Consider the following 20983-nt stretch of genomic DNA (forward strand, 5'->3'; position numbering starts at 1 on the left):
AAAATGAGGATCAAGTTTTTAACATGTGCTTATTCAGCAGTTGTTTCTTTAAACTTTTTTTTTTTTTTTTTTTGAAGCAACATTTTTAGTTCAGACAATGTCTGCTAAATTGTATTTTTATTTTATTTTAATTTTTTTTACTGATAGTTGTTTTATGTTTTACATTTGGGTTTATTTTGTTCAGTTTAGTAAGACCTTAAACTTGTCAGTTCTTTGATGGATAAGCATTTAATTATTGCGTGAAACGTTTTATTGTTGTGTGAAGCATTTTAAGGTTTAATTATGTTAATATGTAACAATAATGATATAGTAGAATGTTGTTAGTGTGTTGAAGTGTGTTATTTCTTTATCACTAGTGCTACCAAACAGACAAAAGTAATGTTTCTAGATAGATTTCTGAAAATAAATAAAGCAGTTTTCCCATCTGCCATTACTCAATCTAGTCAGGTTACGTGTCTGTTTCAGCAAACACCTATGCTTTCATAATGTTACAGAACGAATGTTTTCAGGGAAAACGACATGCAAAAGACGTGCATATTTAACTAGGATAAGACAAAGTACTGAGTGAAGTCATTTTTGGTTGCTAATATATTCATTGACATGGTTTATCGAGTATGTTCACTGAAACTAAAGTGTGTGGTTAAGTGTTCAAAAAAAAAGTATCATGGTAACTGCCTCAAATATATACTTTTTTTTTCTCCCTTATTTAAATTATACTTTGTCTGATTAATACATGGTCAGGTTTACTCGTTTGTGTTGATAAAATGAGTTTATTTGTATTCTTAACAACCCAAGATGAATAGACTTTTTATATGAAGTAATGCTTTATGATAGCAATACTTAATTTTTTTTTATGGTACATTTAGTAGAATTTCATTGCAGAAATAACCTTTGTCCTTGATAAAAGTGTGTTTTTTTTCCTTTCCTCTTGCTGGGATTGTGTCTGATTTTACTCAACATTCATACAGGTCTGACTGAGAAGCCTGTTATGGTGGCATCACCCGAGAACCCCCTAGGAGAAAAAGGTAAGTAAATGATAGAAGCAATTCTTCATGCCATGACAGACTAGGGTTCCATGGTATACCGGTGCTGCCCAAGCCTCAAAATACCGGCGATGTTCCAAACAATAGAACACCATTTGAGGATCAGAAATCATTCACACAGAACACAAGCAAACTATTAAAAATAGCACATTTTTTACTGTTAGTACCCCAAAAATCAGAAAGTGACTTAATATGTCAGATCTGCTAAACGATTAGAAAATGTAGGTTTTGAAAATTAGAATGGTGGATAAATTGCATAGATGAACAAAAATTATATATGTCCTTGTTAGAGCTTAAACCAAGGATTTAAAAGAAACAATAATTTACACTCATTTTTACACCGTGTACAAATATGTCCATTTTTTGGAATAGCAGTCCATACAAATTTGACCTCACTAGCCACTGAATTTTGATTGGCTGCTGCAGTCAGATTAGAGGATATGTTAGGATATCCTCAGAAGAAGATGAATGCCAATTTTCATATTCACAGTATGGTGGAACTTAAGTTGTAGTGCCCCTAACATCCTTAGAATACTTTGTAAGCTCTGCTTCACTCCGTTCATGCCACACATAGGGTTCCAGAGTAACGGTGCAGAATGCCTTATTATAGTGCCATCTAGTGTTGGACAGATGGTGTCTGTGCACCCCAGTAGAAGTGCATATTTGGAACCATCCAAGTTTGGGGTGTGCAAGACATCTCTGATGTCCATTCACTTTTATGACAGAAAATTAACAAAAAAAACTGTGCAAAAACAGGGTCCAGGCACACTAATGGCAGAAATGTCAACTGAACGTAATTTTGGCAATGAAATTGATGCGACGTTGTTAGGGGAAGATTTTACTATTTCAAATATTAAATTTCATGTCAGTCTTCCAGAGATACAGCCTCAGATCATTTTTGACATCTTGCAATGAAAATAACATTGTTTTGCACTAAGTGTAAATGGCAATTATACAGTCAGGTCCATAAATATTGGGACATCGACACAATTCTAACATTTTTGGTTCTATACACCACCACAATGGATTTCAAATGAAACAAACAAGATGTGCTTTAACTGCAGACTGTCAGCTTTAATTTGAGGGTATTTACATCCAAATCAGGTGAACGGTGTAGGAATTACAACAGTTTGCATATGTGCCTCCCACTTGTTAAGGGACCAAAAGTAATGGGACAGAATAATAATCATAAATCAAATTTTCACTTTTTAATACTTGGTTGCAAATCCTTTGCAGTCAATTACAGCCTGAAGTCTGGAACGCATAGACATCACCAGACGCTGGGTTTCATCCCTGGTGATGCTCTGCCAGGTCTCTACTGCAACCATCTTCAGTTCCTGCTTGTTCTTGGGGCATTTTCCCTTCAGTTTTGTCTTCAGCAAGTGAAATGCATGCTCAATCGGATTCAGGTCAGGTGATTGACTTGGCCATTGCATAACAGTCCACTTCTTTCCCTTCAAAAACTCTTTGGTTGCTTTTGCAGTATGCTTTGGGTCATTGTCCATCTGCACTGTGAAGCGCCGTCCAGCGAGTTCTGAAGCATTTGGCTGAATATGAGCAGATAATATTGCCCGAAACACTTCAGAATTCATCCTGCTGCTTTTGTCAGCAGTCACATCATCAATAAATACAAGAGAACCAGTTCCACTGGCAGCCATACATGCCCACGCCATGACACTACCACCACTATGCTTCACTGATGAGGTGGTATGCTTAGGATCATGAGCAGTTCCTTTCCTTCTCCATACTCTTCTCTTCCCATCACTCTGGTACAAGTTGATCTTGGTCTCATCTGTCCATAGGATGTTGTTCCAGAACTGTGAAGGCTTTTTTAGATGTCGTTTGGCAAACTCTAATCTGGCCTTCCTGTTTTTGAGGCTCACCAATGGTTTACATCTTGTGGTGAACCCTCTGTATTCACTCTGGTGAAGTCTTCTCTTGATTGTTGACTTTGACACACATACACCTACCTCCTGGAGAGTGTTCTTGATTTGGCCAACTGTTGTGAAGGGTGTTTTCTTCACCAGGGAAAGAATTCTTCGGTCATCCACCACAGTTGTTTTCCATGGTCTTCCGGGTCTTTTGGTGTTGCTGAGCTCACCGGTGCGTTCCTTCTTTTTAAGAATGTTCCAAACAGTTGTTTTGGCCACGCCTAATGTTTTTGCTATCTCTCTGATGGGTTTGTTTTGTTTTTTCAGCCTAATGATGGCTTGCTTCACTGATAGTGACAGCTCTTTGGATCTCATCTTGACAGTTGACAGCAACAGATTCCAAATGCAAATAGCACACTTGAAATGAACTCTGGACCTTTTATCTGCTCATTGTAATTGGGATAATGAGGGAATAACACCTACGCGATACTTTTTCAATTTTTTTGATTATTTCCTTTATTTTTATTGGAAATAAATGCCTTTCCGATGTGATGAGATTTGAAAAGGGAGGAAAAAATGTTTGGCAGAAGGCAATGTTGAACCCTGGTCGATCACGTCAAAAGACTACGGTACACACTTTACCATCTACGCCAGGGGTGCTCAACCCTGTTCCTGGCGATCGACTGTCCTGCAAAGTTTAGGTCCAACTGTAATCAAACACACCTGCCTTTAATTTTCACGCGATCCTGAAGACCTTAATTAGTTGCTTCAGGTGTGTTTGATTAGAGTTGGACCTAAACTTTGCAGGACAGTCGATCGCCAGGAACAGGGTTGGGCACCCCTGATCTACGCCATTAGAGCTTACGTATGACAGCAATCTTTTGTAGTGTTGGGCGGAGTTACGTGTAAACGGCCAAACTTTTTTTGACTACATTTATCTGTCTACATTTTGACATTTGGCCTAAAATGCAAAGCTAAAGATTTTTTCTCCATTGGTTTTCGTTCTGATCAGGCAAACAACCTAGTAAAAATAATTCTAAAAGGCAGACAGGCTGTGTGTGTTGGCACCAATAGCCTCATGAGCAGCGTGCCATTGTGCTTTGTGTGTCCTGAGTTCGAGTCCCAGAAACTACATTTAGTCATGTCTAGAAACTACATTTTTAGTATTATTCGGACAGAGGTTCTCACATTTGGCCCTCGAAGTCCCTGGTCCTACAGAGTTTAGCTTCAACCTTAACCAAATAAAACTGAAAAAGCTAATTAAATCTTTGGGGATTACAAGAAAGTCACAGGCAGGTCAGTTTGATCAAGGATGTATCAAAAATCTGCAGGAAAGTGGACCTAGAGGGCCAGAGATGAGAACCCTCATTTATAAAGTGTGCATACGCACAGATTTGATCTTAGACTGTGTGTACGCTTAAATCCACGCCAAAGCTCATATTTGTAAAAAAAACTGCCTTTGACGTGGAAAAGTGCGTAGCGTCACGTCAAAGTCTGAGTAGACATACACACTTTTTCTTGTCAGAGTACTGCAGCTCGCTGTTCTAAATTAAAGAATTCGTACGATGGCTGGTGATCTTTTATATGCAGGGCTGGAAATGGGGGGGGACGGAGTCCGGGGAGTGAATTTCGAGGGGGGACGGCGTTTCTTTTCCAACTGGTTAGATTTATTTGAAAATTAAAATGATTTCTATATTATATCCATTCAAAAGACTACAAAAGCGATCCCAGTTCTGCATAAACCGTAGTGCAGTGCAGACTAAACAAAATGTAGCGGGATATTTGTGTCTATGGTTTGCTGGGCAATGCCGTCTTTGATTGGTCATCAAGAGCAGACTGCAGCCAATGGAAATGCTTCTCTATTACTGCGCATGCTGCTCCTCACAGCACAGATCGTGAAAGCAGACTGCAGTTTGTCATTCATTGTAACAAACAAAGTGTAGAAATAATAGATTCAGTTTGCAGTGTAGAGAGCTTCATTCACTAAAATAGAAGTTTGTGAGATCGCGATGAACTTAATGATTATAAAGAGTTTGCAAATGTGAAATTTAATTAATACAACAGATTTATACATGATTTTATTCAAAAATTAATATAAAGCGACTTACATTTTAGGAACACTTGTCTGATCTGTTGAGAACTATTTTGTTGATGAAATAAAGTCGCAGCTGAGCCACTGCGCATCTCCAAGCAAACAGCGCTGTTTCAATTATGAATGAATCTTTGTTTTTGAACAAATCTAGTGAGTCGATGATTCTATGATCCATTCATAAAGAGAGTCACTTGCTTCATTCCTTAATGAATCAGCAGTTTGAACGAATCGATTAGATGAATGATTCAGTGACAGACAGTGACTTGCTGCCACCTACTGGGACTTTCATTTTTAAAGTATAAATTTTAATTGTTTAATGTTCCTGTATTCAATCTCATAACATTGTTTTTATTAAATGTATTAATGCCACCTCTGAGTCTTGTTAAAAAGTCTGTAAATATTCCACATTTGTGCTCTTCTGTTCCGTGCAAAGATTAATTGTTGCTGATTTCAGATCTTCCTGATTGTATCTTATTATTTTAAATGAATTTATTGTTTAATAATTTATTTATTTTTTACAAAAAGTTAATAAATCTAATTTTGGCACAACATATGACATACATTTAATAAAGATAAAAATGGCATTACAAAGGTTAAAAAAATACTTTAAGGAGTCAAACATCATCTTATAATAGTAAGTTTAATTTCTGTCATTGATCAGAAGGTGTTCCTAATTTCTTTATTTTTTTAAGTAGAAGCACTAGTGCTCCTGAAAAGAAACGTAAGTGTAGAGTCCTTAAGAATGTAATGTTACCTTTTTAAAACTAATTGAAAAGGTTTTTGCAAAGTGTAAACTGTTAAATATAATCTACAAATCATGCAATACTGTACCGCTAAATAAGACGTGTTTTGAGGGCTTAGCTAATCAGGCCAATGAGAGACAATCATTCTAATATTTTATGAAATCATTAGTTCATTTCACTAATCAATGTTTTTTTGTTTGTTTTTTATTAAACACAAGAGGTCATTAATAATAATTATAAGATGCACAAACACAACGCATCTTTAATTTGGGCAGAATTGCAGGTGCCTGTCTTAATGTAGGCTACAAGAAGGTTTAGAGAAAATATGACATAAGTTCTTAATAAATGTTTTCATAGATTATAAATGTTTTTATGATAAAATACACCCAAAAGGTAATCTAAAATTACCATTGTTAACCCCCCCCTCCAAATTAGAGTCCCCCAGTAAATATCGGCCATTTCCACCACTGTAATGACATTAATTAGGAGTTGTTTACAAGGCAGAAAGCTGAATCCATTCAGTTGTGCGCAAGTTCAAGGTCATTTGCAATTCATAGATTTGACATCTGAAAGAGGGGCGTACGTGCGTTTTATGTGCGTACGTTCATTCTATGAATCACATGTACGCATATTTGAGAAATGATCGTAAGATCAAATTTAGGATGGGATCTGCTCAACTTTTTGTAAATGAGGCCCCTGCTGTTTCCTTTGGTAGAAATGGTAGATTTTATTTATTTATTTATTTATTTTTTAAATATACAGTATATATTGCTGTTAGACCCCTGAGCGGCCCATATCTTCACAAATAATAATTCTTCTGATAACCTTTTTTATAAGTGCCTTACTATGGTGAATACCTAATTTTGTGTGACTGTAACAAACAGCCTAGGGTGAGTTTGAAAAAGTAGGTTAATCTAAAAAGTAGGTAACTTGAAATTATGGAAAAAAAAATATTTTTTTATGTAGAGTATGTAGAATACACATGATCAACTGTTTTGGGGACACTGAAGGAATCAAAAGAGATTACAAATATCATATCAGTCAGCCATTTAGATTTAGTTTTTTTTTTTTTTATTGGCTCCTGTTGGACGTGTGTGTGTGTGTATATGTATATGTATATATATATATATATATATATATATATATATATATATATATATATATATATATATATATATATATATATATATATATATATATATATGCGACTGATATTTAGTTACAATTTCCTCTAATAGCCATTTTTAGCTTGATTGATCATACAGCTCACTTGTTACGAGTGTTGTTGTTGCGCCCCCTATTACCATAGTTTAATGCGACTTGGTGCATGTCCTCAGAATGTCTTTTTATTTATGTGTGTATGTTATGTGCTTTTAAAGTTTCATATTGATACTGCAGGGTTACAAGTACAGTATAGTCTCAGATACTTGTGTTTTTGAGAAAAACGTCTGTAAAATCTGACAGCACCGTCCTGTGGCTGATTTATTTTTCTCTCAATCAAATAAATCCACTGTAATTTGTTCAGCCTTTATTCAAGTTATATTAGAGCATATGTTGCAATGTCCAACAAAGAAAATGAATACCAGTTTTCAACTGCATTGATCGTATGGTTAATGCTTTAATGATGATTTCCAGTTGTAGCGCCCCCTGTAGGAGTCATTTTTATGCATCTATGTTTTGAGTTTTGTAACGTTTGTATGTCGTGAGAAGATAAAGGTCAGTTCATGAAAAATAAACCATCTAGACTATTTAATTCCTATTTATCTTTGACAAATAAAATATGATGGAAAAGACTGAAATGAAACTTAAAATGAAGACAGAAATTAGTTTTCATTTTGTTTCAATCCCTTAGGGTTTCTGAGTATATAAATGTACAGGAATATAATGCAGTATTTTACATATTTCTTTTCTCTTTCTTTCTTCTAATTTTGTTGTCATTTGTGCCATTTCAGAGTTACATGCAGAATCTCTACCTGGTGAAAACAAAGGTAAGAGAAATATTTTACTAAAATACTTATGTATGGTTTATGTAATGTGGACTTTTTGTATTATATTTGTTAAAGTACACTATATGTGTCCTGTAAAGAATCCACATCACACTCTCCACATGGGTCTACATCCGATGCAGAACCTTCATTAGAGTTCACAACAGAGGAATCAAGACCTGCAAACCAAATTTCACCAGAGGTTCCACCTGCAGCTCAACCTGTGCCTACATCAGTCTCCACACCTGAATCAATTACTGAGACAACAGAATTCACAGAAGAACCCTCAGTAGAGTCCAAAGAAGAAAAAGAAGGTATGTGGAGCTTGCTTGTAATGTTGTTCTGCTTAAACAAACAGAACAATGTTCTGATAGCACCACACTCAGCACACTTTTCCGGGGAAATCAAATTATTATTATTTATTTTTTATTTTTTTTAATTGGTCTGCTTTGAAATACTTAAAAGATACTTGTTGTGAAAAACACTATACTAATAGACAATACACACTACTTTGATTTATTAAGTTCTTTTAAGTTACTTTAAGTCTAATGCAGTGGTGAATTCTTCTACAGCCAAAAAGAAGACACCAAAACTTCTTAATAAATTTGACAAAACAATTAAATCTGAGATCAACGCTGCAGAGAAATTACGCAAGAAGGTAAGATTCTGTACTGTTAAAATTTTTTTAAAAAAGGTTTAGTATGTTACTGGAAGATTCAAATGTTTTTGTATGTTACTGGAAAATTAAAATGTTTTCTTTTTTTTAATTCAGCAGTGTGTTTTTCAAAATTATAAAAAAAAAAAAAAAAAATAGTAGTTGTCTTTATTTCAGGGGAAAAATGAGGAATCCCTCCGTGCTTTTGAAGCTCTTGTCCAGAAATTCCCACAAAGTCCGAGATGCCGATATGGCAAAGCCCAGGTAACACACAATCATTAAAGTTAAAATTACGGTTTACGTCACATAATGGTCAATCTCATTACTGTGCTTCAGTAGAAAATCCTAAACAAAATAGTTTTTTTCTGAGAAGTGTGATATGTTTCCAGGCAGAAGATGATTTGGCTGAGAAAATGCGCAGTAATGAGATGCTGCTGAAGGCAGTGAATTCGTACAAAGAAGTATCCGAGCTCCCAGACGTACCACCTGACCTCATCAAAGCCACATTAAAGAGACGTGCAGATAGACAACAGTTCTTAGGTATACAAGTAATGTAGCTATAGAATTATGGTGACTTCTCATTGACAGTTGTAAAATAACAATAGTTTGTTGTCCATAACAATATGAGAACATTGCCAAAAGATGTTCCTTTGTCATGTTCCCGTTCAGGTCGTACACGGGGATCTTTGGCTACTTTGGAGAAGCTAGTTCAGATTTTCCCAGAAGACATCAGCTTAAAAAATGACGTGGGAGTGGCACATCTGCTTCTGGGTGACAACAAGGGTGCAAAACAAATATACGAGGAGGTAAAACATCACTATTATGTTATTATGTTTAGCAATGTGATGTGGATCACTAATTTCCCCCTTTTTGAAAATCCTCTTCAGGTTTTAGCTCGTGCCCCAAATGATGGATTTGCTAAAGTGCATTATGGGTTCATACTTAAATCCGAAAACAAGATTGCAGAGAGCATACCGTACCTCAGGGTAATTCTGATTTTATGAACAGAAATGTACAGCATATACTTCCACTTAAACACACATATACAAGTAATTAAATTTTTCTCCATGTTTGTGTGTGCTTAGGAGGGTTTGGAGTCTGGAGAGCCAGGAACTGATGACGGAAGGTTTTACTTTCATCTTGGGGATGCTTTACAGAGAACAGGAGACAAGAGTGTAAGATGAAAGTAAGACTAAGATTATTAATAGGAAGTTTACAGAGGAAAAAAAGTGAATTTGGTGTTTGTTTTTTTGGGGGTTTTTTTTGCATGTTTAGGCCTATGACTGGTATGAGGCTGGACATCGGCGAGGTCACTTTGCCTCTGTATGGCAGAGATCTCTGTATAATGTCCCAGGGCTTCGTGCTCAACCCTGGTGGAAGGCTGAAGAGACTGGATATACGGCTTTAGTCAAGGTAAAGACACACACACACACACACACACACACACACACACACATATATATATATATATATATATATATATATAAGTCAAAGGGGTCTAAATGAGGTTTGAGGGTGGGGACTTTTTGACTTGCCACTAAAACCCACTGGGAGCACCTTAGAAACTGCATCTTCAAAAAATGTATATACAGTTTACAAAAAAACAAAAAAGCATTTGTGTTAACCTGTAAATAGCATGTGTTAAGTTGTTTTGTCATGTTTGTTAATCAGCACCTCCTGCAGACTGAACCGCAACAGCTGTCTACAGTACACCAGAAGTGCAGTGTCTCAAGACACAGTCAAACATCTTTTAACTTAATGCCATTCAAACATTAAAAAGCCCCCCGCCCCGGTTCTGTTCCAATCTTATACTGTATGTAACTACACATTTATAACCTTTTTTTTTTATATAAATTCTCTTCTGCTCAACAAGCCTGCATTTATTTGTTCCAAAATACAGCAAAAGCAGTAATATTGTGAAGGACAGAAGAGACTTCTTTAAAAAAAATTATTATAAACCTTTGGTTCAAAAACTTTTGACTGGTAGTGTATAATCACTATTTCGCATATATTGATAAACACTGATCCAATTCACATAAACAGCATCTTCTCCTGAAATCCCCATTGGAGATCCATTACACGGTGTTTGGCATGCTACTTGAGCGTGAAAGAGAGCTCTGTCCCCACCTACATTTCCTGCCGGTATTGAAAATCGAACCTGCAACCTTCGGTTACTAGTCTGACTCCCTAACCATTAGGCCACAACTGCCCCTATAATTATTCATCACTTTAACTGTGAAGGAAGTGCTCTTTGTATGCTTGTCTCTCTGCTTTGCTTTCATTGTGTTCATATGTCTTTACAGATGTTGGAACGTAACTGGTTGACCATTAGAGATGAAGCACTGTCAGTGTTAGACAGCAACAATGGGCAGTTCTTGCCCGAAGATGAAAATCTGAGAGAGACCGGAAAGTGGGGCCAGTTTACACTGTGGCAGCAGGGTAAAATATATAATTAAAGTATAATATAATTACATTTACCAACAAATTCCTTATAATTGCACTTGATATAAATCCATCTTAAAGTGAAAGTGACGTGACATACGACCAAGTATGGTGACCCATAATCGGAATTTGTGCTCTGCATTTACCCATCCAAAGTGCACACACACAGCAGTGAACACACACACACCGTGAACACACACCCGGAGCAGTGGGTAGCCATTTTATGCTGCGGCACCCGGGGAGCAGTTGAGGGTTAGCGCCTAACCCAGGATTTTCTTTTTAGTGGTTCTTTTGTGGTTCGTTTTTTAAGGTGCAAAATTTTGCATTGCAAATCCATTAGGAATCCGTGCAGTCAGGCGTGAATTCACAGCATTGACCAACAAAAACCTGCTTTTCAGAGCATTTCTTAATACATCTTAACCTTTTTTTATTGTAAAATTCTTCTGCAATTAAGACCACACCTTTATTTAGAAAACCATTGGCGAGCACAAAATTATTTAAATGAGAAAATAATTTTACATGTAATCCACATGGTTTTTAAGCTACAGTACAAGTTAAAACACAGTGGAGTCACTTCATTTAACAACCTAGTGTGGATGTGTTTGAATTTACTAGAATCTTGGGTGGTGTTACTGTTTTTTTTATATATATATATATATATATATATATATATATATATATATATATACACTCACCTAAAGGATTATTAGGAACACCATACTAATTTGACCCCCTTTCCCCTTCAGAACTGCCTTAATTCTACGTGGCATTGATTCAACAAGGTGCTGAAAGCATTCTTTAGAAATGTTGGCCCATATTGATAGGATAGCATCTTGCAGTTGATGGAGATTTGTGGGATGCACATCCAGGGCACGAAGCTCCCGTTCCACCACATCCCAAAGCTGCTCTATTGGGTTGAGATCTGGTGACTGTGGGGGCCATTTTAGTACAGTGAACTCATTGTCATGTTCAAGAAACCAATTTGAAACGATTCGAGCTTTGTGACATGGTGCATTATCCTGCTGGAAGTAGCCATCAGAGGATGGGTACATGGTGGTCATAAAGGGATGGACATGGTCAGAAACAATGCTCAGGTAGGCCGTGGCATTTAAACGATGCCCAATTGGCACTAAGGGGCCTAAAGTGTGCCAAGAAAACATCCCCCACACCATTACACCACCACCACCAGCCTGCACAGTGGTAACAAGGCATGATGGATCCATGTTCTCATTCTGTTTACGCCAAATTCTGACTCTACCATCTGAATGTCTCAACAGAAATCGAGACTCATCAGACCAGGCAACATTTTTCCAGTCTTCAACCGTCCAATTTTGGTGAGCTCGTGCAAATTGTAGCCTCTTTTTCCTATTTGTAGTGGAGATGAGTGGTACCCGGTGGGGTCTTCTGCTGTTGTAGCCCATCCGCCTCAAGGTTGTGCGTGTTGTGGCTTCACAAATGCTTTGCTGCATACCTCGGTTGTAACGAGTGGTTATTTCAGTCAAAGTTGCTCTTCTATCAGCTTGAATCAGTCGGCCCATTCTCCTCTGACCTCTAGCATCAACAAGGCATTTTCGCCCACAGGACTGCCGCATACTGGATGTTTTTCCCTTTTCACACCATTCTTTGTAAACCCTAGAAATGGTTGTGCATGAAAATCCCAGTAACTGAGCAGATTGTGAAATACTCAGACCGGCCCGTCTGGCACCAACAACCATGACACGCTCAAAATTGCTTAAATCCCCTTTCTTTCCCATTCTGACATTCAGTTTGGAGTTCAGGAGATTGTCTTGACCAGGACCACACCCTTAAATGCACTGAAGCAACTGCCATGTGATTGGTTGATTAGATAATTGCATTAATGAGAAATTGAACAGGTGTTCCTAATAATCCTTTTAGGTGAGTGTATATATCTAATATTGAGACACTTTTGAGGAAAACACAATGTGTATGCAAGTTTTACTTTTTCTCAGGTCGAAAGGCTACTTCTTCATGTCGCTATGTCCCTAAAACCTGTAGTTTGCTGGAACGTTACCCAGAGGCCACTAGCTGCAAAAGAGGCCAGGTCAGTCACCAGAAATCAATTACAGTTATACGCTCCTGCCTAGCTGTACTTTTAATTTAGCTTCACCAAGTCTACTTTTTACAATGCTTGTTTCTGTTTGTCAACTGTTGCCTATTCATTTAAATCTTCCTCTTTTAGATCAAATTTTCAGTAATGCAAGCTGGTACTCATGTATGGCCTCACACTGGTCCCACCAACTGTCGTTTACGAATGCATCTAGGCCTCGTCATCCCTTCTAAGGGATGCAGGATTCGTTGTACAAACCAAACCAGGTCAGTTAAATCATTAGAAACACAAGTTTACACACATTGATTAAAACTGCATTAACTACAAAGCTTTTAAAATGTTTCACTATTGACAGCTCCATTTCCACTCCAACTAGTTGGTTACAGGGTTTTAAATGAACACTTGACAAGCATCAAATGTAAATAACAATTGGCTTGTAGAAGAACCTTGGATAGTTGGTTTTTTATTATTTTTTGATATAATGTGTGGCATGGCTATTATTATTTAAAAATGTATTCAGTGAATGTTGATTGTCTTTCAGGGAGTGGGAAGAAGGAAAAGTGTTAATATTCGATGACTCATTCGAGCATGAAGTCTGGCAGGAAGCAGAAAGCTACAGACTCATCTTCATTGTGGATGTCTGGCATCCAGAACTCACCCAATTACAGAGGCAGACTCTGTCACCAATATAGACGATTTGTTCAAAAACTGAGAGTGTTGTAGGTCAAGTAGGTCAACCGCCAATGGGAGTGACAGATTTGCTGTCCTTAGCCAATCACAGATTTCATAAATCACAAATATCTATTGTGCTGTCCTGTGGGTTATGATTACAAGGCAATATGAATGTATAAGTCTTAATGAAAAACAATCATACTGATAGTTGTGAGTAATATAAGTGTGATTTTCGTAAAACAAAGGATGGATTTAGAAGTTCAAGGGCTTTAAAACGACAGTTCATCTAATATTCAATATCTTAATTCTGGTAAAGCAAATACGATTTGGAAGCATGTTTTTAGTGCTCAACGGTAAACAGTAAAATGAAAGATAAAATAAGGATTAAAATGTACATTTTGAGATTTATATCTTAGGTTAGATTGAAGGGTTACCTTTAGTAAAACAACAGTACAATGAAGAGATCAGAATTTGAGAGAATGAGTTGCATCTTGCAAGTCACTTTTTATAGAAATATGATTGAACATTGCACTGTATGTTGTGGGTTTCTTTATATATGTGTGTTCAGGTGAATACATAAATGAGCATATGTGCTAGCTATAAGAGATGAGTGCACAGCCATGAAAAATCACGTTGTGCCTTTTCCAACCTTGGAAACTATTCTATTAAGGTCATGTGTACTGGAGACCTGTAAAGGACAAGTCCAGGTCATCAGTTTTTTTGTGTGATGTGATGTGGATATGTTTTCTTCAGATTCACTGCAAGCACACATTTTATTAACACTACAAATTCACACGATTTTTGAATACATGTTTGTTTACATAATTTCATCATGCAAAAATGTTTGCTCTTTGTATTGTTTGGGAAGTATTCAATTTTGCTATGTCTGAAAAGGACAATAATAATAATTTATCTTATTATTTGATTCATTTTCATGAAGTTCCAAACTGAAAATTAAATAATACTAATTAAAAAGAAAAAAAAAACACTAATAAAGACTTCAGTACATTAAAACTAATTCATCTAATCAAAAAAATAGATTTGTTCAAATGCACTTTTAGGTCCAGTGTATTCAGGCTTGTAGTTATAGATCAAAGCTTTCTCCTCTTCCTCTGTACTAGGAAAGCTGTGAAAACTTTTCCTCGCTGTAAAAGGAAGAGAAAGGTTACTCTGTGAAGGTCTAACTTCTTAATTTGTAAATTCATTGCATTAAAGGAATCAAATTGAATTAAGAGCTAATAAAAACGCATTGTATGTTGCTCAGTAGTATTATTGTTATTATTAACCATACCTTCATTCACAAAAAAGTAAGCCATGTAGAATGTGGTCTTAATGGCTGAAGGCGAGTGGGGAATATAGGGCTGGGTCCACTCAAAAGCATTTTTCTCTGGATGCCACTGAGTAGCATAGATAGGGAAATCATATGCTGTGGGTATGCATAAAAAAACAGTACAATGACAATGTTGCTCAATAGAAATAGGCGAAAAGCACAGTCTATATTCTTCCTCTATCAATCCATCTAATTATCATCACTCACCTTCCATTGTGGAAACAAACTCATTTTGTCCATCTGTGTTGGTACTCAAAACTCTGTAGAACTTTTTCAGGGTCTCACTCTTGGTAAAGTTCTAGATTTAAAAGTTTGAAAATGCCTCATTTTATTTCATCCAGGAAAAAAATAAATTACATTAATATACATTAAATTCAATACATGTGATGTTAATTGATTTCATTTTTTGTACATTACCCTTTAAAATTAACATTGCCATGCATCATTTTAGTATTGAATACATTTCCCTGTTAGAACTAAAACATTTCTCTACTGTATCCTCTGTTTGACCAAATTTCTATCACAGACATGATAATGTGCGTTGGCGTGTATACTGTATTCTAAATAATGTCTGGTGATACTGTAAAGTGATAAACTATTGCTAAATTCAGTGAATACATTCCAAACAATCTAATGTATTCGACCAGGGGTGTAAAACTCAGTTCCTGGAGGGCCGCAGCCCTGCAGAGTTTAGTTCCAACCCTGCTCCAACACACATACTATGTAGCTTTCAAATAAGCCTGAAGGACTTGATTAGCTGGAATTGTGTGCGTTTACTTAGGGTTGCATCTAAACTCTGCAGGGCTCCGGTCCCCCAGGAACTGAGTTTGACACCCCTGTATTTGACACTGTTTTCTAAGATATGAAGGTGTATTCTTTTCCTGTCCTGTTGTGTACAACTGGTTACCAATAAAGCACACAATATAAAATTACTAAATTACAAGTTTAATAAACTGTAACTTAATCATTTTTATTTTAATAACGTTAATTTAATCACTAGTTTATACATTTTATTATAAATCAGAAATCAAGGTTTATTTTTATTGCCATACCAGCATCTATGGCTATTTTCATGTATTTTAAAACAAACATCTAGTAGTAATGAAACAAGAAATAGTTGTTGAGCGGTGATCGTAATATCTGCTACTCTACCTCTGTAGTAAGACTCCACTGATGAGAGTTTTCTGTGAGGGGTTCTGTTTCCAGTGATTTCATAAGGTCTTCGGGGAAGTCTTTGAACAGTCTACTGTCTCTAACATCTAAACAGCATTGGATAAATTAATATTTATACATCTATGATGACTATGACATTCTTAAAATATTTTCACTTATTTGAGAAATGAATACTAGCTGCACTGCAGAGGCACCATTAATAATTACATGTTACATCACAGAGTACCAAGCTAATAATCCATTTTTGTGAAATTCATGACTGGAAGTAGGCCGATAATGTTACTTGCATTAACCATTATGTAAATATATTTGACTTTACAGTTAAATGGTATAAAACACGGCTTTACCATCTGTGAAGTTCAGTGGCAAGGCAATTCCACTAGTGTTGGTGTGGGACAACAGCAAGTTCCCACTTGTTAGCAATGAGAGGAGTTCAAATCCTAAACAGGTTCCCCATACAGGGAAATAATCACCATTTGAATTGGCCTGTTAACACACAGACATATCTATAAATTAGATGAAAAATTTAATTACGCCAACATATTGTATTCCTATTACACCAACAAAAGTAAGAGGAATGCCTAACAACAAAATGCAGTGTATATGTGAGTAAAATGAAGATCATTATGACTTTTTCCATTGCTCAGGGGTTAAAGTTTTGCCAGCCCTCTTTTATAGCTCATAAATATAAATCACAAAATTGACTATAAACCTAAAGTCTGACCTCTGCAACTCCATTTAAAATGGTACTTTATTTCACAATTTCTACTATTTTAACTTGTTTCTATTTTACCTTACTATCAATGCTGCTTAATGTTTAAAAAATGTACTTTGGATACATTGTTTTGATTTGTACACAAACCTCAAGAGCAAGTCTGTAGAAAATGCCAGCTGCTTTGGAATAGCCAGATGATTCTAAACTGACTCCACCTCCAGGAAAAAGAACTCTAGAGAGAGGAAGAAAAGGTGTAACAAATCCCTTATTGTAATCATTATTTAAAAAAAAAAACTTTGCTTACCCATTTATGGATTTGAAGAGCCTTCTGTACTCATCATCAGACTTATTTATCCTAAAGACATTTTAAAAAAAATAAGTTCATTCAGATCAATAAACCCTGCTTGTTTACAGTGAAGGCAGTTTATCTTACATCAGAGGCACAACACGAGCGCCAGCAGATTCCAGAAACTTAACGTAGGACGCCGCAATATATGAGTTTCTATGAGGCGGCGGGTTATACACATCCTGGGCAAGAACACCTAGACATGATTTAGACATGGTTTACTTCATGAAATATGTATGTGATAATACAGTTGAAACTAGCGTGCACTCTATTTATTACAGCTTTGCAACCCACCTATTATTGGTCTTTCATTCGTTTTTATAGGTGTTCCGATATGGTTAGCAAACACGGCATTTAAAAACGTAAAAAGGCAGGCAAGGTAGATATAAATCATGTTTTCTTTAGATTGGAAATGGTGTGCTTCCGCATGCCACGTGACAGCTTATGACGTCATGTGTTTGGGTATTTTTTTTAAAGGTATCAAACGAATTTTACATCAAAAACATGCAGTTAATAATAAAAAGAGTAACATAAATACACGGGGGGAATACATAGTATTGCAATATTGGATGTAACGTAGGGACAAAGAGCCTTTCCATAAATGGTTGAAATTAAATTAAAATATTTTAATACTATTTTTTTTTTCAGTGACTTCATTTGTCATTTATTTGAGTGACACCTGTCCGTTCATGGAGCAGTTAATATACTGCATGCAAAACTGTAAAACATTAGGAATAGACCCTTGTTACTGTGATATAATATAGCACCTTTGAGTAATATTACCTCAGCTTTCAAAAAAAAAAAATAATAATAATAATAAAATTGCTGTGATGGGTTTCTAATAGCCTACATCTTTGTGTGTGTGTGTGTGTGTTTTCCCCTAATACAGCTTGTGAGTGTACATCAGAGTGAGTGTACATCATTTTCTCCTGTTGCTACTGTAAACCCATTTATTTCTATTTTTCCTGTTTTGAAAAGTTGTGGAAATGCAAAAGTAGATACATTATGTTTACAGTTGAAGCAAAGAGGAATGCTAAAATATATTTGCTATGGTCTCTTGTATAGCTTGTTAATGCAGATGTTTACACTGCTAGCTGTTTTATGCATCTGACACTTTACAAACAGATGTTGTCTGTATATTTCACCATTTTCCCCTCACATTTATGACATGCTTAGAACCTTAAGCAAGGTAAGAAATGCAGCCTCCCGCTGAAATGCAGCTGACCCTGTTAAGCAGTGTTATGTTGGGGAAAAAAATATTGCTTTATATCCTAATATTTGCACTGTTACCTATTGTGTCATTTTCAGCTGTTACTTGTTCTTGTTGGGCCGTAGGACTCTCATATAACACTCTTGCATTCTCATGTATTTAGTGTCATCGTCCTGTTGGAAGGTGAACCTTTGACCAAATCTGAGGTCCTGAGTGCTCTGTGTTAGTTTTTTTTTTATTATATCATTAGGATGGTGTTATGCAGAAGATGAGGGATGCCTTCCCTGCTAAAAACAAACAATAGAAGCCCAATAGAAACCATCACAGAAATTCCAATGGTTTTCATTAAAATACCATTATGAACCATTAGCTTTTTCCAGTAAAACCAATACAAAATTCCTTTTTGTAGTGTGTTTTAGGCATTTTTCCAATAGGATTTAACATCCCACCAATAGACTCCATCACATCCCAGTAGACACCATTATAGTTTCCATTAAAACCAATACAATTCCCATTATAACCATTAAATCCATTAGATTTTCTATTGTGTTTTGGGCAGGGTTCTATTGGGGTTTTTTTTCAGCAGGGTTGTTTCCTCTACACATGACTCTTAATATATCCTCTACACGACTTACAATTGCTATATATGTCAGAGGTCGCACGCCTCTGGAGTAACTAGGGGTTAAGTGTCTTGCTCAGGGACACATTGGTGTCTCACAGTGGATTCGAACCCTGGTCTCTCCCACTGCGCCATCACCAATGCAGTCTCACAATCCTATAGTAGCATGCAAACCAATACTTCCATAATTAAATTATAACACTAATATAAGTCAATATTCAATATTTCCAGACATACGGTATCTCCCTCTCCTAAAACAATTTAGTGGTACAGTTCCTTTACTTTATGCTGATCTTTTAGTAATCATTCTTTCCATTATCTTTCTTATGTGTGCCGTGTTATTATTCAATGGATTTGATGGGTCATTCCCTGATTTCCGTTCTATCCAGTTGGCAACTTTCCTTCTTTACACACTTTATTATAAAAACCTAGAAGCTTCATAGATACTAGAACACCTACATTTTAAATTATATATATATATCAGATTTCATCTTTCGCATGAGATGTTACCCTTCACCATCATTTCTGCTTTCTCTTCATCGGACACTGCTGCATTCTCCTGTATCATCAGAATGATATATTTCCATTTTCTCCGGATTCCTCTCATCTCATGCTCCTAATCATTTTAATTCAATACAAAAGGGCTGCCTTTTCACGGTCAGTTTTGCCTTTACTTTTGCTTGCGCTTGCTAATGTTGTCAAATGTCAACAATTCTTGTGCTTTAAAGTGCTTTATATTTATAAGTCATTCTGGACAATTAGTTTGTATTCTGTTCTGTTGTGTCTGCATTTACATTTCCTGTTCATTATGGTTTCTTTGATTCATTGTCATCACCTATGTTCTATTATAGTCATTAACTGGGAATTTAAAGGACAACATGACTGATTTTCAACTAGTAATATATGTAAATGACAGTGCATACTCTTTCTACATGTTACCTGCACACATGTATGCCTGTTTATTTGTCAGCAAAATCAGTTGGATGATGTGTTTTGCATCCTATACATACATTCACATATACAAAATTATGTCTCCTACAACTCCCTACTTCAACAACTGTATCATATATTTAATTACATTTTGAAAATTGAGTCTTTTTCATATCATATTTTTTATAAGTTATTGCCAATGTCATTTCCAATCAAACCACATTTCATACTGCAAGTCTCTGAGTGGCAAACAGCCTATAAATATTTAGCTTGCTAAATATTTCTTTAGCATCGCATCGATGCTTCACTATTTGGAAATTCACACTCATGTGAAAGAGCACCGATTAGCCCCAGATTTCGAGCTTTGGTCTGCGATCTGCAAAAAAATGTTGGCAAGTGAAAATCAGCCCTAAAATTGTGTAGTGTATACCTGACATTGGGGTTCGTCACAGAAGAACTATCCGCACAGCCATCTGGCACAGGTTTTATGCCAGAGGGCCTTCCTGATGGAGCCCAGCAATGAGAGTGTGCAACCCTGCTGGGACACACACAAGCGCTACTTGATTTATCATGTCTTACAAATATATTTAAACAATTATTTGCAACTTCAGTGATGGCTATGTTTAGGGGTGGACCCACAGGCTTGCTTTGTTCTTTGTTTGTTCGTCAGGGTTGTTTGTTCTTGTTCCTAGCGTAATGCTTTTTAATCCCACATATTAACATCCTGTTTCCAACCATGCCTTCCATTTTTATTAACCTACTCATATCTAATTTCATGTCTTTCTTCCAGGATAATCTGTCAGACTTCTGTGATTGTCTGCTACAAAGTTTTAACCATATGGATCAACTAACAACGGTTGCTCAACAATCTAATTCCACGTGGGAGCTGCATTCAAAGTTTCGTGCTCAAAAAGCGACCAGTGCATCTGGGATGCAGAACAAACTGGTCCGGCCCCTGCCTCTTGCACCTTGTGGTTCTTACCCCACAATGCAATGTGTAATTTAAAATACGGATAAAACAACTATGAAAATTCAATACAAATACATATTCCTTCATATTTAAAAGTTAATTTGTGTTAATCGTGTAAG

General features: G+C 36.2%; 2 protein-coding genes across 3 annotated transcripts in view; one reads left to right on the forward strand and one right to left on the reverse strand.

Annotated features, from left to right (window-relative positions):
• The window catches only part of LOC306842766 (aspartyl/asparaginyl beta-hydroxylase-like), a 35536-nt gene extending 19698 nt beyond the window's left edge, over positions 1-15838 (forward strand). For both annotated transcript variants that reach the window (XM_079373826.1, XM_079373827.1), the window contains 14 exons: positions 969-1025; positions 7702-7737; positions 7836-8048; positions 8307-8392; positions 8567-8653; positions 8779-8929; positions 9059-9195; positions 9277-9375; positions 9475-9564; positions 9665-9802; positions 10693-10828; positions 12802-12893; positions 13032-13165; positions 13441-15838. In XM_079373826.1, coding sequence (XP_079229952.1) covers positions 969-1025; positions 7702-7737; positions 7836-8048; positions 8307-8392; positions 8567-8653; positions 8779-8929; positions 9059-9195; positions 9277-9375; positions 9475-9564; positions 9665-9802; positions 10693-10828; positions 12802-12893; positions 13032-13165; positions 13441-13591 — 1607 coding nt within the window. In that variant the 3' untranslated portion in view covers positions 13592-15838. The remainder of the gene's footprint in view (positions 1-968; positions 1026-7701; positions 7738-7835; positions 8049-8306; positions 8393-8566; positions 8654-8778; positions 8930-9058; positions 9196-9276; positions 9376-9474; positions 9565-9664; positions 9803-10692; positions 10829-12801; positions 12894-13031; positions 13166-13440) is intronic.
• Positions 14326-17587, reverse strand: ggh (gamma-glutamyl hydrolase (conjugase, folylpolygammaglutamyl hydrolase)). The gene is made up of 9 exons (XM_079373846.1): positions 17430-17587; positions 17223-17331; positions 17094-17144; positions 16937-17021; positions 16422-16560; positions 16054-16160; positions 15109-15199; positions 14863-14997; positions 14326-14716 (listed from the first exon to the last, which is right to left on the reverse strand). The coding sequence occupies exons 1-9, from the start codon at positions 17527-17529 to the stop codon at positions 14595-14597; spliced, it is 939 nt and encodes a 312-aa protein (XP_079229972.1). The 5' UTR covers positions 17530-17587; the 3' UTR covers positions 14326-14594.
• Positions 17588-20983: the final 3396 nt, after the last annotated feature.

This window comes from Barbus barbus (assembly GCF_936440315.1).
Source record: "Barbus barbus genome assembly, chromosome: 2".
Lineage (NCBI taxonomy): Eukaryota > Metazoa > Chordata > Actinopteri > Cypriniformes > Cyprinidae > Barbus > Barbus barbus.